Consider the following 15,469-nt stretch of genomic DNA (forward strand, 5'->3'; position numbering starts at 1 on the left):
GCCATAACATTTTATTTTAGAACCAATTGTATTTTTTGTTTTATTTTGATTTCATTTTATTTTATTTTATTTAATAGCCAAATATTTTTTTTATTTATTGTATTTTATTTTATATTAGAATCAAGAGAATATTTTATAGCCAATAGTTTTATTTTATTTTATTTATATGATTACATTTATTATATTATAAATTAAATTATTATATATACACATTTTATTTATTTTTATTATGTAATATATTTATTTTTTCTTTTTAATTGATTAATTGCTTTTTTATTTTATTTTATTTTATTTTTTTCAAACAGAGGGTTGAAGTTAATTAAAAAATGTACAATTATTATTATTTTTTTATTTTATAATTTTTTTTTTTCGTGGACATGCAACAGATGCTTCTAAAAGAGCTTGCATTGAACGCAGAAAATTTATTTAAAGTCAGCATGAAATCCAAATTGACTGTATTTACTTTCTAACTGTACATTCCTGATCTTATCACACACAGTCCATTTATTTACATTTGTTTCCCTGTCACTCGTAAAAGTACTATTTTTGATTCCCCCAAGAACCTTTCAGTGAACAGTTCTTGAAACAACAAATGTACAATTATTATTATTTTTTTATTTTATAATTTTTTTTTTTCGTGGACATGCAACAGATGCTTCTAAAAGAGCTTGCATTGAACGCAGAAAATTTATTTAAAGTCAGCATGAAATCCAAATTGACTGTATTTACTTTCTAACTGTACATTCCTGATCTTATCACACACAGTCCATTTATTTACATTTGTTTCCCTGTCACTCGTAAAAGTACTATTTTTGATTCCCCCAAGAACCTTTCAGTGAACAGTTCTTGAAACAACTATGTTTTCTTAGTGTGAAGAACCCTTTTGTCCACTCTAAAGCACCTTTTGTGCAGTGGAAAGTTTCCATGGATGTTAAAGGTTCTTCATGGAACCATCAATGCCAGTAAAGCAGCTTTCTTTGTAAGGGTGTCGAGTATGTTGTGGAGTTGCGTGTGGTCATCATCAGAGTGGAGGCCTGTGGAGCGACTCCTCTGAAGAATTATAGATGTGTTTATTCCAACAGAAAGTTCTTTCCCACAGCCCACTCCATCACTTCCTGTATGCGGGGAACTTCCTCGCCCCGGCCCGAGTGTGTTATGAGAACAGGTTGCACTGTGCTCGACTGGCTGCTTGTGTTTGAGTAATGGCGTAGGGCTGCAGTTATTCCTGACCTGCATGTGTGAACTCATTGCTATTCATTATAACAGGAGCCGTGTGTTGTGTGCTGTGCTGTGGTCTCGCCTGCCATCCAGCTTGAAGAAATAGACTTGTGGCTTATAGTTCACAGCCCTGCTTATCTGTACACAATTGTATATTGTACATAACAAACAAGCTTCAAATCAAAGCTGCTAGTACCAAATCCTGAACGACAGGTGCTTAAAGGCTCAAATACACTAATTGAGAACTTTTTGACTTGTTATTATTTATATACTGTTTTATTTTTGTTAATGTTTTAGTTATGTTAGTGAATAGTAAGTTTGTTCTTTTGTCATTTTTTTTATTTCTTTTATTAAAGTTTTAGTATTTTTAGTAATTCAACTTAAACTTGTTTTATATCATTTTTATATTATTTATATAATTAGTATACGTTTTAGTAACGTTAGTGATTAGTAATTTCATGTTCTTTTGTCATTTTTATTATTTTTTAAAATTTAAGTTTGCCTTTATTTTCCTTTCATTTCAGCTTTAATAATTTTAGTAATTAGTTAAACTTGAATTTATTTTGTATCATTTTTATATAATGTATATCATTATCATTTCAATTTTTTGTTCGTTTTTAAGTTTAATTTTTTTTATCTGATATCTATATTTTATTTTATTTTAGCTTTATTCAGTTAATAAAAAACATTTTTAACAGTTTGTTAACAGTAACAACTCCTGAGATAGATAAAGATTTTTGAAGCCATAACATGTATTCAATCAGTGTCCAGTACTTTCAAATTAGTGTGTATTTTAATTATGTCTTGCTCTATAGAATTTTTTATTTTATTTTATTTTATTTTATTTAAGGACCAAAGTAAAATGATTTTAAAGCCAAATATTAAAATTTTATTTGTATTTCTATTTTTTTTTTTATTATGTTTTTTTATTTTTTATGTTTTATTTATTTTTAACATTCCCTTTTTAGCATTATTTTTACTTTAGTCTAATCCAGGGCTGTCCAAACTCGGTCCTGGAGGGCCGGTGTCCTGCAGAGTTTAGCTCCAACTTGCCTCAACACACCTGACTAGAAGTTTCTATAGCTGCGTCCGAAATCGCATACTTCCATACTATATAGTAGGCGAAAAGCAGTATGCGAGGCGAGTAGTATGTCCGAATTCATAGTATTCGAAAAACAGTAGGCGAGAAGTACCCGGATGACCTACTACTTCCGCCCGAATTCAGAATTTTATTTTGTTATTTTATTTTATAATAAAACTTTTACTTTTACCAAAGTAAAATGATTTTAAAGCCAAATATTACAATTTTATTTGTATTTCTATTTTTTTTTTATGTTTTATTTATTTTTAACATTCCTTTTTTAGCATTATTTTTACCTTAGTCTAATCCAGGGCTGTCCAAACTCGGTCCTGGAGGGCCGGTGTCCTGCAGAGTTTAGCTCCAACTTGCCTCAACACACCTGACTAGAAGTTTCTATAGCTGCGTCCGAAATCGCATACTTCCATACTATATAGTAGGCGAAAAACAGTATGCGAGGCGAGTAGTATGTCCGAATTCATAGTATTCGAAAAACAGTAGGCGAGAAGTACCCGGATGACCTACTACTTCCGCCCGAATTCCGTAGCATGCATACGATGGACACTTTACTATCCATGAGGCCACGGGAGAGGATTTGTGAATGAATGACAGTAGTTTATCAGTAATCCTAAAAAATCTGTGATCTGCGAGCAGCTGACCGACGCCTCCTCTGAGCTGTTGATCCAATCAACGTTAAAACGCCGATGAAAGCGGTAAGAATTACGTGAAACATTGCTGATGTTCGCGCTGTAGTGAGGGCTCTTTAAATTTTGGCGCTGTTGTGAAGACGCATGTCACGTGACAACATCAACATGGCGGATGTAGTACGTCCGAATTCCATTCATACTACTCATTCATACTATATAGAACGTACTTATTTAACGGTCGAGTAGTACATTCAAATTCAAAATGTAGTACCTACTAAGCAGTATGCGATTTCGGACGCACCCTATGCCTAGTAAGAGCTTGATTAGCTGGTTCAGGTGTGTTTAATTAGGGTTGGAGCTAAACTCTGCAGGGACACCTGCCCTCCAGGACCGAGTTTGCACAGCCCTGGTCTAATCATTTAAAGTGAACACGAAATTAAGTTGTAATTGTATTTACTTTCTAAATGTGCATTCCTTATCTTATCACACACAATCCATTCACCTGATTTTAGTAAAAAAAAAAGATGGTCTTATATTCTTTTATCAAAATCAATAATTTGCTTAGCACCTTTTCGACTTCATTCTAATATGTGTGTTCACTTTTCCAAATCCAGTCAATTTGTGTTGAATAAAATCAAGTCTCACCAAAGATTTTTTTGCTCATGAATGAATTGCAGACAGCCTTTCATTCAGCCTTTAAGGACACCACAACCATATGGAAAATACACACAAAAAAAGTCCTTTTAAACATTTGCTTGAGAGTCATATAAAAAATATTAGTCTGCACACAATGTAGGTAGGATAAGCCCCGTGGTGCTGCCGAATCACGAAGTCTTTCGAGTGCATCATCCCGTACTATTTTCAGACACCCCATATCAGGTTACCCACTGAGCCAACAGGTCAGCCGAGGTTATTACAGCATCCTACGACACCTGCCATCTCTCAACCTCAAACTTTACCGTTCCACTCAAACCCGGAGAACATCAGGGCCAAAGCCCAGGCAGATTCTGTCTCACTGTCCGCAGGCATCCTGGCCTGTTCATTCATCCGTGCTGAAGAGCAGAGGTGAAGGAAGACCTCAGGGGCTTCACATTGGAATGCACAGCATCACCGATTACTCATTGGAGAGAGGGAGGAGAAGGAACGGAGAACGTGGTGGAGAATGTGTAAGAGCGGAGAAGGGAGGGTGAGACGGCCGAAAAAGCAGGAATGTTGCATTAGGAATTCCAAACAGCCCCTTAATCCAAGTGCCGACTGAAACACTGCTTAAAGCATTTGCTGAAGCTTTTATCCCACCATAGTGCAAGAGCAGCCTACAAAGCAGAGGTCGAGAGGTCAAGAGCGTGAGCGGGGATTTCTAAGAGCTCGCTTCTGACTGTCTGTGCACACTTGTGTGTGATTCATATTATGACGTTAAATGTCTGTAATGCTTTTTTACACTGCAAACGAAGCAGGTTAGATTAATGTATTGGTTCTATAAATCAAACTGGCATTCAGAATTGCGGGATATAAACTCAGAATTGCGGGATATAAATTCAGAATTGCTGGATATAAATTCAGAATTCTGAGATATAAATTCATTATTGCGGGTAATAATTTCAGCATTGCGGGATAGAAACTAACAATTGCAGGATATAAATTCAGAATTGCGGGATAAAAATTCTGAATTGCAGGATATAAACTCAGAATTGCGGGATATAAATTCAGAATTGTGAGATATAAATTAATTATTGCAGGATATAAATTCAGAATTGCGGGATAAAAATTCAGAATTGCGGGATATAAACTCAGAATTGCGGGATTTAAACTCAGCATTGCGGGATAAAAATTAAGAATTGCGAGATATAAACTTAGAATTGCGGGATATAAACTTAGAATTGCGGGATATAAGTTCAGAATTGCAGGATATAAATTCATAATTGCGGGAAATAAATTCATAATTGCAGGATATAAACTCATAATTGCGGGATATAAACTCATAATTGCGGGATATCAATTCAGAATTGCGGGATAAAAATTCAGAATTGCAGGATATAAATTCAGAATTGCGGGATATAAATTCTGAATTGAGAGATATAAATTCAGAATTGTGGGATATAAATTCAGAATTGTGAGATATAAATTCATTATTGCGGGAAATAAATTAAGAATTGCAGGATCGAAATTAAGAATTGCGGGATAAAAATTCAGAATTGCGGGATATAAATTCAGAATTGCAGGATATAAACTCAGAATTGCGGGATAAAAATTCTGAATTGCGGGATATAAATTCAGAATTGCGGGAAATAAATTCAGCATTGCGGTATAGAAACTAATAATTGCGGGATAGAAATTCAGAATTGCGGGATAAAAATTCAGAATTGCGGGATATAAATTCACATAATTGCGGGATATAAACTCATAATTGCGGGATATCAATTCAGAATTGCGGGATAAAAATTCAGAATTGCAGGATATAAATTCAGAATTGCGGGACATAAATTCTGAATTGAGAGATATAAATTCAGAATTGTGGGATATAAATTCAGAATTGTGAGATATAAATTCATTATTGCGGGAAATAAATTAAGAATTGCAGGATCGAAATTAAGAATTGCGGGATAAAAATTCAGAATTGCGGGATATAAATTCAGAATTGCGGGAAATAAATTCAGCATTGCGGTATAGAAACTAATAATTGCGGGATAGAAATTCAGAATTGCGGGATAAAAATTCAGAATTGTAAGATATAAACTCAGAATTGCGGGATATAAATTCAGAATTGCAGGATATAAACTCAGAATTGCGGGATAAAAATTCTGAATTGCGGGATATAAATTCAGAATTGCGGTATAGAAACTAATAATTGCGGGATAGAAATTCAGAATTGCGGGATAAAAATTCAGAATTGTAAGATATAAACTCAGAATTGCGGGATATAAATTCAGAATTGCAGGATATAAATTCAGAATTGAGGGATAAAAATTCTGAATTGCGGGATATAAATTCAGAATTGCGGGAAATAAATTCAGCATTGCGGTATAGAAACTAATAATTGCGGGATAGAAATTCAGAATTGCGGGATAAAAATTCAGAATTGTAAGATATCAACTCAGAATTGCAGGATATAAACTCAGAATTGCGGGATAAAAATTCAGAATTGTGGGATATAAATTCAGAATTTGCGGTATTGCGGGAAACTTGCAATTCTGAGAAGAAATGTCAGAATTGTGATATAAAAAGTTGCAATTACCTTTTTTTATTCTTTGTTGGAAACGAAACAAAAAAAAACAGAAATGTAAGAAGTAAAGTCAGAATTTAGAGTTTATATCTTGCAGTTCTGCATTTATATCTTGCAGTTCTTAGTTTATATCTCGAAATCCTGACTTGCAGTTCAGTTGCGAGAAACAAAGTCTGAATTTGTGAGATATTAACTCTGAAAAGGCACAATTACCTTTTTTATTTTGTGGTAAAAACAAATTACATTTTAGACATTTATAATGTTATGATTTCCTGAAAAATATGTATCACAGTTTCCACAAAAATGTGAAACAGCACAACTGTTTTCAACACTGATAATAACATGAAATGTTTCACGAGCATCAAATCAGCATATTAAAATGATTTTATATTATTTTATATTATATTTATATTAAGTCAAACTGGTATTTGGTATGACAAACCATTGTCTAAACACCTTGGTTGCAATTAAAATGAAGTATATTGCAGTACATATAAATCGACATGCAGCAGATGCTGCTACGTATAGAGTTGCATTGAACCCAGACTATTCATTTATAGTCAACATAAAATCCAAATTGACTGTATTTACTTTCAGTATGTGCTTTCCTGATCTTATCGTGCACAATCCATTCATGCACAATGTTTTAGCTAAAAAATATTTTTTTTTAATCAAATATCAATTCATTGCATCGAGGGATGCAGTATTCTGCTCAGTATACTCTATTGTATTACTAAAACATTTAAATTAATATAGATAGACAGTGTTGCTATGGCATCCTAGTTGGTTGCTCGGATGTTGTAGCTGGTTAATAGACATTGCTAGGGTACTCTAGATGGTTGCTTTGGTATTTTGACTAGTTGCTGAGTGTTGGCTGGTTAATAGGGTTTGCTATGACTTCTAGCTGGTTACTATGCAATTCTAGAATATTTTGGTTATTTGCCAGGTGTTGCTATGGGGTTCTAGTTTGTTATTTTGTTATGTTTACTAGTTGTGGTAGTTATAGTTGAAATTCTTTGTTCAGACAACTGTGTTTGACTTGTTGGGACGACATTTGGGGGAATTCTGTTGCACTAACATGGGGTTTTATGTAGTTTTGTAGTAATATTTGTGACTCAAAAGGTCCTGTAAACTGGAAAGTATGTAGTTGCTTTTTTCCACAGTGAATGTATGAGTGTTTTCAGGCTGTTGGCATGCTTGATTCACAATCTGCGCCAGATGTGATGAGCATTAACTTGCAAATAGGATGTGCACCGCCTGTTTTCCTGCGCCAGGATGTTTTCTGACCTTGGTTCTTAATATGTGCTTCCTTGTTTTCCTTTTTCTCAACAGGTACAGCTATAAAGAAATGCTGCATAACTCCACTTTTTGTCTCGTGCCTCGAGGACGCCGCCTGGGCTCTTTCCGTTTCTTGGAGGCTCTACAGGTACATTTTTCCAGTTCGTTCCCATTGGCAGTACTGCTAGCCAACGGAAGACACTTTAGCAGTTGCATGCAGGCTCTGTGTTTCCAGCCCATATACATACCCCCCCACACACACACTTTATCATCATTGTAGTATAGCTGGGCAATATACCTTGAAAAAATATCTTTGCCGATGCTACCGTTCAAAAGTTTTTTTTTTTTTAATTCATACTTGATCTATTCATTAAGGAATCCTAGAAAATTAAATAAAAACTAAAATAATTACAGTAGTAAAACAAGTTAAAATAACTGTTTCATATAAGAAGCAAATTGAGATCTCATTTGTGGTATTTCATTCCTAAATAAATAATCCACCTTTATCCATAACCGGCACTATTCTGTGGTACTGTGATGCCGATGTAATGTCAGACAGGCGTCTATTGTGTGGGAGTGCGGCTGTGCTCTTTCAGGTTGTCTGATGTTGTGCAGACATGAGGCTTAACAGGCCATTATATATTGTGTTTTGACTTGTGTGGGTGTTGAGAATTGACTTGCTGAGGTTTGCGGGGCTTTTATGCTGCATATGTGCGCTTGTGTCTGTCTTCAGCTCTCTGGGGCTGTATTGGTCTGTATGTATTTCAGCAGATTGAAGCGCTGGTTAATGACACTGCAAGGATTAGTCCATAACAGCAGGATGATATTAGAGATGAGGGGAGGTCAGAGGGTGGGAGCAGCTTAACAGATTAGGGACAGGACAACAAGCCTGTCCAAACACACACACACACAGTTATGCTTGGAAAATATTGAATTTTATCTACAATAAAGTTCTGTTGAGGTACTGTGATGCAGTGATGACTGATAATGCTTTTAATTCAAACCATGATACTGAATTATTACCGCTTTTGTATACTATAGTACATGTCCAAAAAAAACATTGAAATACTGTAGTACCATGTTCAAAAAACCTTGGTATATGGTAGCATGCCCACACTTGCAACAAAAGCATATTATAGCTAAAAAATGTATTACAAATGTTTGGACCTGGTAACAGTGTTATTTTAGTATATTATTCATATTATATAATAGTTTTTATGAATATTTTTAATTAGCTTTTATTTTCATATTTTTAGTTTTCATTTTAAATTTATGTTTAGTAATTTTATGATTTTTTTTTTTGTTTCATATGTTTTTTATTATTATTATTTAATATTATTACCATGATGCATGTTCAAAAAGAATGGAAATACTGTAATACTTACAAAAAAAATTTAATATTACTATGTCCACACTTGGGGGGGGAAAAAAATTGTCATCTTCGTAGTAGTGTTATTTTAGTATTTTTATTTTATAGTTTTTAATAGCTTTCATTTTTACTATTTATTTTTTTATATTTTGGATTTGTTTTATTTTTATTTCACTTTTTTGTTTTATATTTTAATTCAGTTATTTTATATCAGTTAGTAATTTTAATTAATTAATTGCCAAGGCAACACGTCTAATAATTTTTGTTTAGTTTAAGTTTTTCGTCTAGTATTATATTAAATTTTTTATATAAAAAAAAAATATTTTATTTTAGCTTTTATTTCAATTACCAATTTAAAAAAAAAAAGTTTTAGTTTTATTAAACAATAACAACACTACTTGGTATCAAGCTACTATAATGCTTTATGAACAAACAAATTATAAAAATAAAAAAAAGTCACTGTACTAAGGTGATAAAGTTATTTGGAGTTTTTGGGATTGTTTTCACTGTAACTCCATCCTGAATAATGAAAGCAGCTCTGCACTAATGACCAATAATGGCAGCTGACATGGGCGTCGCTAGGCCATTTTTAGGGGGGCTATAGCTTAGTAGATTAGTTCCATAGATTAATTCCATAAACTACACGAATTTGTGATCGTCTCAGTGCCCTTTAAATTTCATATGAAAACGGCGGCAGACTTCGATCGGCTCCTTCCCGTCTTTCAGCGCGTTCTTTTTCAATCCGCAGAGCGAGAAACAGAGGACAAGGTGTGTGTTTATTGATAGATTGTTATAATATCTGCATCTGTGCAGTTCTTTGTCATAAAGACAGTTTACAAAATATCTACTGTAGCCTTTCTACTGTAAGTTTTCCCTGCATTCACCCCTCATCACACCACAGCTGTTTCCTCCAGTGAAAATGAAGCACATATGAACGCATATACTTTATAAAACGATGTTGCCATCTGATATGCAAATTGGAGACCAGGTAGTCATTAAATATTATAAACAATGCACCATCTGTCTGTTGGTACCTCCTGCTACAGAGCTGCTTCGGAAACAAGAGACAACAGCTCATTTGTAGCTGAATAGTGAACATGTTTGACAGTGTACATACACAGAAGAGCTGCTTGGATGTGCTTGATTTCATTTGAAATATATGTCCATATTGCACATTGCTCTATATTGCCAAATTTGTGTGCATATAGGCCTATATATATATATATAAACAATTTAAGATTTTTTCCCCCTGTAGGTTTTTGCGTTGGTCTCCTTCTCCATTCTTGATGATTATCTCACACCCTCTTTTTCATTGTTATGACTGAGTTCAGACAGGCAGAGCCACGCTTTGTGTTTCCCTCAGTCGCTGCCAGATTTCCCAGAGCTCAAGATGGAACAGAAACATGACTGATCTGATAAACCATGATTCCTCATTTCTCAGTCTGAAGTCAGAGCTCCTCCTGCTTTCAGACTTTCCACTCGAAGATGCTAATAAAATTTTCATGACGCTTGTTTTATTTTTCTTCAGCCTGTTCTAACGTGTCTCTGTGTGTGTGTGTGTGTGTGTGTGTGTGTGTGTGTGTGTGTGCAGGCTGCATGTGTTCCCGTCATGCTCAGTAACGGCTGGGAGCTTCCCTTCTCAGAGATCATCGACTGGCGCACGGCCTCCATCATTGGGGATGAGAGACTTCTTCTACAGGTACGACTTCCAGAATATATCAGGATAGGAGCTAGTTCAGCTTATGTGATGCATTCTGTTTCTTGTTCCTGTCTGAAACAACGGCTCTGTTCCCAAATTCAGTGAGCTGCCTGCTGTATGGGCAGCATCTTAACTGAAATACATTCTACTTGTATTTGTTCTGCCTGTTCTGCTTATCTGTGTGAATGAATGACACAGATGTGTTTTCAGCGTCTGCTGTCAAACTGTATGAGGACAAGAACACATGAACTTCATCTCCAGAACTGGTTTGAGATTTCACTTCATGCGCATTTTACCGTTTCATTTTAGAAATACTATCGTCATATATCACAACAACCCACCAGAATAAAAGTTTGGTTTAATATATATAAATATGTTCTAAATAAATATATTACTCTCTCTGTCTTCTGTCTTCTCTCTCTCTCTCTCTCTCTCTTTCTATATATATATATATATATATATATATATATATATATGTTACTCTATTAATAATAATATTAAAACTATTTTTAAGAAATAATTACTCTTTTTCTTTTCATTTATTCTTCTGCCAGTTGTAACAGTAAACCCCTGTTGAGTAGCACTTAGTCAAAAAAATGAAAGAGTTTAATTTTCATTTGATTAAGAGATTAATTAAATTGTTAATGTTTTATGCCTTCATTTGATTACCAGAAAATTACATAACAGAATTTCTGAAAACATTTCATAGGGCCTTATTATTATAAAAAAATAATAAATAAATACATACATACACAAATAAATAATTTAGTAATTAAAGTTTTTATGAATTCAGTTTATTAGACATGCTTTTTGTTGGCTAAAATTTAATTAAACCATTACAATGCAGAAAAAAATAAAAAGGAAATCACACTATTTGGTCAAAAAAAATGGAATTTGAGAAGAAAAAAAAAATTTATTAAATAGGGCCCTAAAAATTTCAACTTTTAATAAAATTATGTAAAATTGTACAAGTTTCATTAAGTTTCTCAATTAATTAGAAATGCTTTTTGGTCTAAAATTTAATGTAACTATTGAAATGTAGTCTAGAAAGACTGAAATGGAAAAAACAGAATTAGAAAAAAATATTTCTAAAATAGATTTCATAGGGCTATAGCAGTATAATCATGCGTGCTTATAATAATGCCTACATAGTCAAATCAAAAGATTTTGGAACTGAGACATGTTTATATGTTGAAATTTGTTTAAACCACATGCTTTCTCAAGCCTTTCCTATTAATTAATCATGCATGAATTAAATCGTTCTAATGTCACATGCTAATTTGCTGGGCACAAGCTTGCATCTATCAGTGACGGTCTGCAGACCTTTGGAGACTTCCACAGTGAAAGCAAGTTCATGTGCCTTTGTAATTGAAATGGGACCTCTTGTCCTGCCGATTAGCGGCCTGCGGCAGAAAGGCAGTCTGTGGTGAGAGGAGTGACAGCTTCTGTCAGGCCGCAGTAGCACAGTTCTGCATTTAATATGCTCTCGCGGCCTGTGAGATATTTGAAATGGAAATCCACCTCAAGGGCCGTTTGTGTTCACAGTGATGAGAGACTTTAATAATCGCTCACACCTGCTGTGACTTATTTCTCTGATTACAGAACCGGCTTTACTGACGAGATGCGCATTAAATATCGTGCGATATTTATCGTGCAGCCCTACTATCTAATTGTTCTATCGTTCTCTGTCTGTCTGTCTGTCTGTCTGTCTGTCTGTCTGTCTATCTATCTATCTATAATATGAATCTATCTATCTATCTATCTATCGTTCTATCTGTCGTTCTATCGTTCTATCTGTCGTTCTATCTATCAATCTATCTATAATATGAATATGTCTATCTATCTATCTATCTATCTATAATTTTATCTGTCATTCTGTCATTCTATCTATCTGTCTGACTGCCTATCAATGACTCATAACACCTTTGCTGTAGCCCAGTGATCACTTAGAACACCTTAGCAACTACCTTAGTAACCACATAGCAAGTAGATAGATGTTTACACCCTGTAAACTACCTAGCAATCACCTAAGCAAAAGTCTGAAATGAGGGTGAATAAGAAGGCTTTTCATTTTGAGGTGAACTGTTAAACTTACTCTTGAAAAATTCCTTTACTGACTGAAAAAGCCCAGTTTGTCAGGGTGCTTTCACACTAGCACTTTTGGTGCACACCCGGGTTCGATTGATGTCAGAGTTCGGTACGTTTGGATGATGTGAACGCTGTCTTCTGAACTCGGGTGTGCACCGGCGAACCGTACCAGAGTCCGCTTAAAAAGGGTGGTCTGGGGTACGGTTCAAGTGAACTCCGGTATGGTTTGCTGCTGATATGAACACAATCGTACCAAATCGTGGAAGTGAACCGCTATTAATGACGTATTGGTTCTGCATTTAATATGCTCTCGCGGCCTGTGAGATATTTGAAATGGAAATCCACCTCAAGGGCCGTTTGTGTTCACAGTGATGAGAGACTTTAATAATCGCTCACACCTGCTGTGACTTATTTCTCCTCTCAGGAAATACTGGAACAGAAGCACTGAAAGACCTTATGCTATATTCCAGTGTGTTTAATGCACTCGTTGTTTTGCTATGATCTATCTATCTATCTATCTATCTATCTATCTATCTATCTATCTATCTATTGTTCTTGCGCTGCGAGCAGGGAGCTCTGTATCTCATTTCTGTTAGCTTCAATCAATCGAACTCTGGTTCGGACCAGGTAATCGAACCAAGTGTGAAAGCCCCCTCAGAGCGCAGTGAGAAATTTGAGTTATTTTAACTGGTGTCTCCGATTGGAAAGGTCTGTCAAGTAGAAAACACATTATCACACTGCTCCCATCTCCTCAGATTCCATCGACGGTTCGCTCCATCCATCAAGACCGCATTCTGTCTCTCCGCCAGCAGACGCAGTTCTTGTGGGAAGCGTATTTCTCTTCTGTGGAGAAAATTGTGCTCACTACATTGGAGGTAAGCAACTTCCTGATCAATTAAAACAAGACATGCAGCAATCAAGACCTAATGACTAGTTGTATAAATCCTGCCAAAACTTGTCCGGGACGCATTTCACCCTAAAAATGAACAGGGAAAAATGGGAAAATATATTTAGCAGAAAATGAAGCTCACTTTAGAACCATTAAGATATTTGCATGGTCATTTTCATGATTATTAAGCACATTTTCACAGCACAGTTCTCATTACTGCATTAATGCATCCACAATCGGATGTAGTTATGAGTTTGTAATTATCAATATTTTTACTGATTGAATGGTAAAAATGTAATGAGTATCAATGATTTGCATTCTATCATTCTGTCGTTCTATCTGTAGTTCTATCTATCTATCTATCTATCTATCTATCTATCGTTCTCTATCTATCTATCTATCTATCTATTGTTCTATCGTTCTATCATTCTGTCGTTCTATCTATAGTTCTATCTATCTATCTACCGTTCTATCTCGTTCTATCCTATCTATCTATCTATCTATCTATCTATCTATCGTTCTATCATTCTATCTATAGTTCTATCTATCTATCTACCATTCTATCTCGTTCTATCTGTCGTTCTATCTGTCGTTCTATCTATCTATCTATCTATCTATGTATCTATCTTGTGGGAAGCGTATTTCTCTTCTGTGGAGAAAATTGTGCTCACTACATTGGAGGTAAGCAACTTCCTGATCAATTAAAACAAGACATGCAGCAATCAAGACCTAATGACTAGTTGTATAAATCCTGCCAAAACTTGTCCGGGACGCATTTCACCCTAAAAATGAACAGGGAAAAATGGGAAAATATATTTAGCAGAAAATGAAGCTCACTTTAGAACCATTAAGATATTTGCATGGTCATTTTCATGATTATTAAGCACATTTTCACAGCACAGTTCTCATTACTGCATTAATGCATCCACAATCGGATGTAGTTATGAGTTTGTAATTATCAATATTTTTACTGATTGAATGGTAAAAATGTAATGAGTATCAATGATTTATTGAGTAAAATTAGCATAAATACTTATTATATATAAATATTTTACTATTTAAATAACTCAGAATTACTATAATGTAAATTAAATCTAGCATAAATGGTCCTAAAACATGCTTCATTTTCTTTAAAATGAGAACGTGTAATTTCTGGTTTTGCACAAACTCTTTTACCCTTCCACTTGACTGAAAGGCATGTGATCAGTCATGTCGGGAGCTATTCCTGAATGAAAACGGAACTACATCAGGCCGGTCTCAGGCTCTGGTTTCACACACTTCTCCCTGGAGGAAGCGTTGCAGCTCTGAGATGTGCTGGATTGCTGTTGGTGTGTAAAAGGACACCCGTGTCAGCTCTTGAAGGGTGGATCTGTGAGACCGAGCATTAATACGCGTCCGAATAAACATGGCTATAGTCATCATTCTATCGTTCTCTATCTATCTATCTATCTATCTATCTATCGTTCTATCTATAGTTCTATCTATAGTTCTATCTATCTACCGTTCTATCTCGTTCTATCTGTCGTTCTATCTGTCGTTCTATCTATCTATCTATCTATCTATGTATCTATCGAGCTATTCCTGAATGAAAACGGAACTACATCAGGCCGGTCTCAGGCTCTGGTTTCACACACTTCTCCCTGGAGGAAGCGTTGCAGCTCTGAGATGTGCTGGATTGCTGTTGGTGTGTAAAAGGACACCCGTGTCAGCTCTTGAAGGGTGGATCTGTGAGACCGAGCATTAATACGCGTCCGAATAAACATGGCTATAGTCCAGCTGGCATCATGTTTATGAAAGTTAAACGCTTGTGAGATTTGAGCCATGTTAATGTTATCGTTAAAGTGAGTCTGATGGATCTAATGAACATCAGTGGTGAGAAATGATTCAGAGATCATTCAAAACTCTTCCTTTTGCAGATCATCCAGGACCGTGTGTTGCAACATAACGCCCACAGCATTCTGATGTGGAATCGGTTGCCCGGAG

The 15,469-nt window shown here is 35.1% G+C and overlaps 1 protein-coding gene across 1 annotated transcript in view; it reads left to right on the forward strand.

Annotated features, from left to right (window-relative positions):
• Positions 1-15,469, forward strand: part of LOC107715577 (exostosin-1a-like) — a 63,038-nt gene that overhangs the window by 40,392 nt on the left and 7,177 nt on the right. Inside the window, 4 exon segments of the mRNA XM_016521721.1 lie at positions 7,496-7,589; positions 10,402-10,509; positions 13,353-13,472; positions 15,403-15,469. Of these exon segments, the coding sequence (XP_016377207.1) occupies positions 7,496-7,589; positions 10,402-10,509; positions 13,353-13,472; positions 15,403-15,469 (389 nt within the window).

Source organism: Sinocyclocheilus rhinocerous, unplaced genomic scaffold, assembly GCF_001515625.1.
Source record: "Sinocyclocheilus rhinocerous isolate Xijiao unplaced genomic scaffold, SAMN03320098_v1.1 scaffold2165, whole genome shotgun sequence".
Taxonomy (NCBI): domain Eukaryota; kingdom Metazoa; phylum Chordata; class Actinopteri; order Cypriniformes; family Cyprinidae; genus Sinocyclocheilus; species Sinocyclocheilus rhinocerous.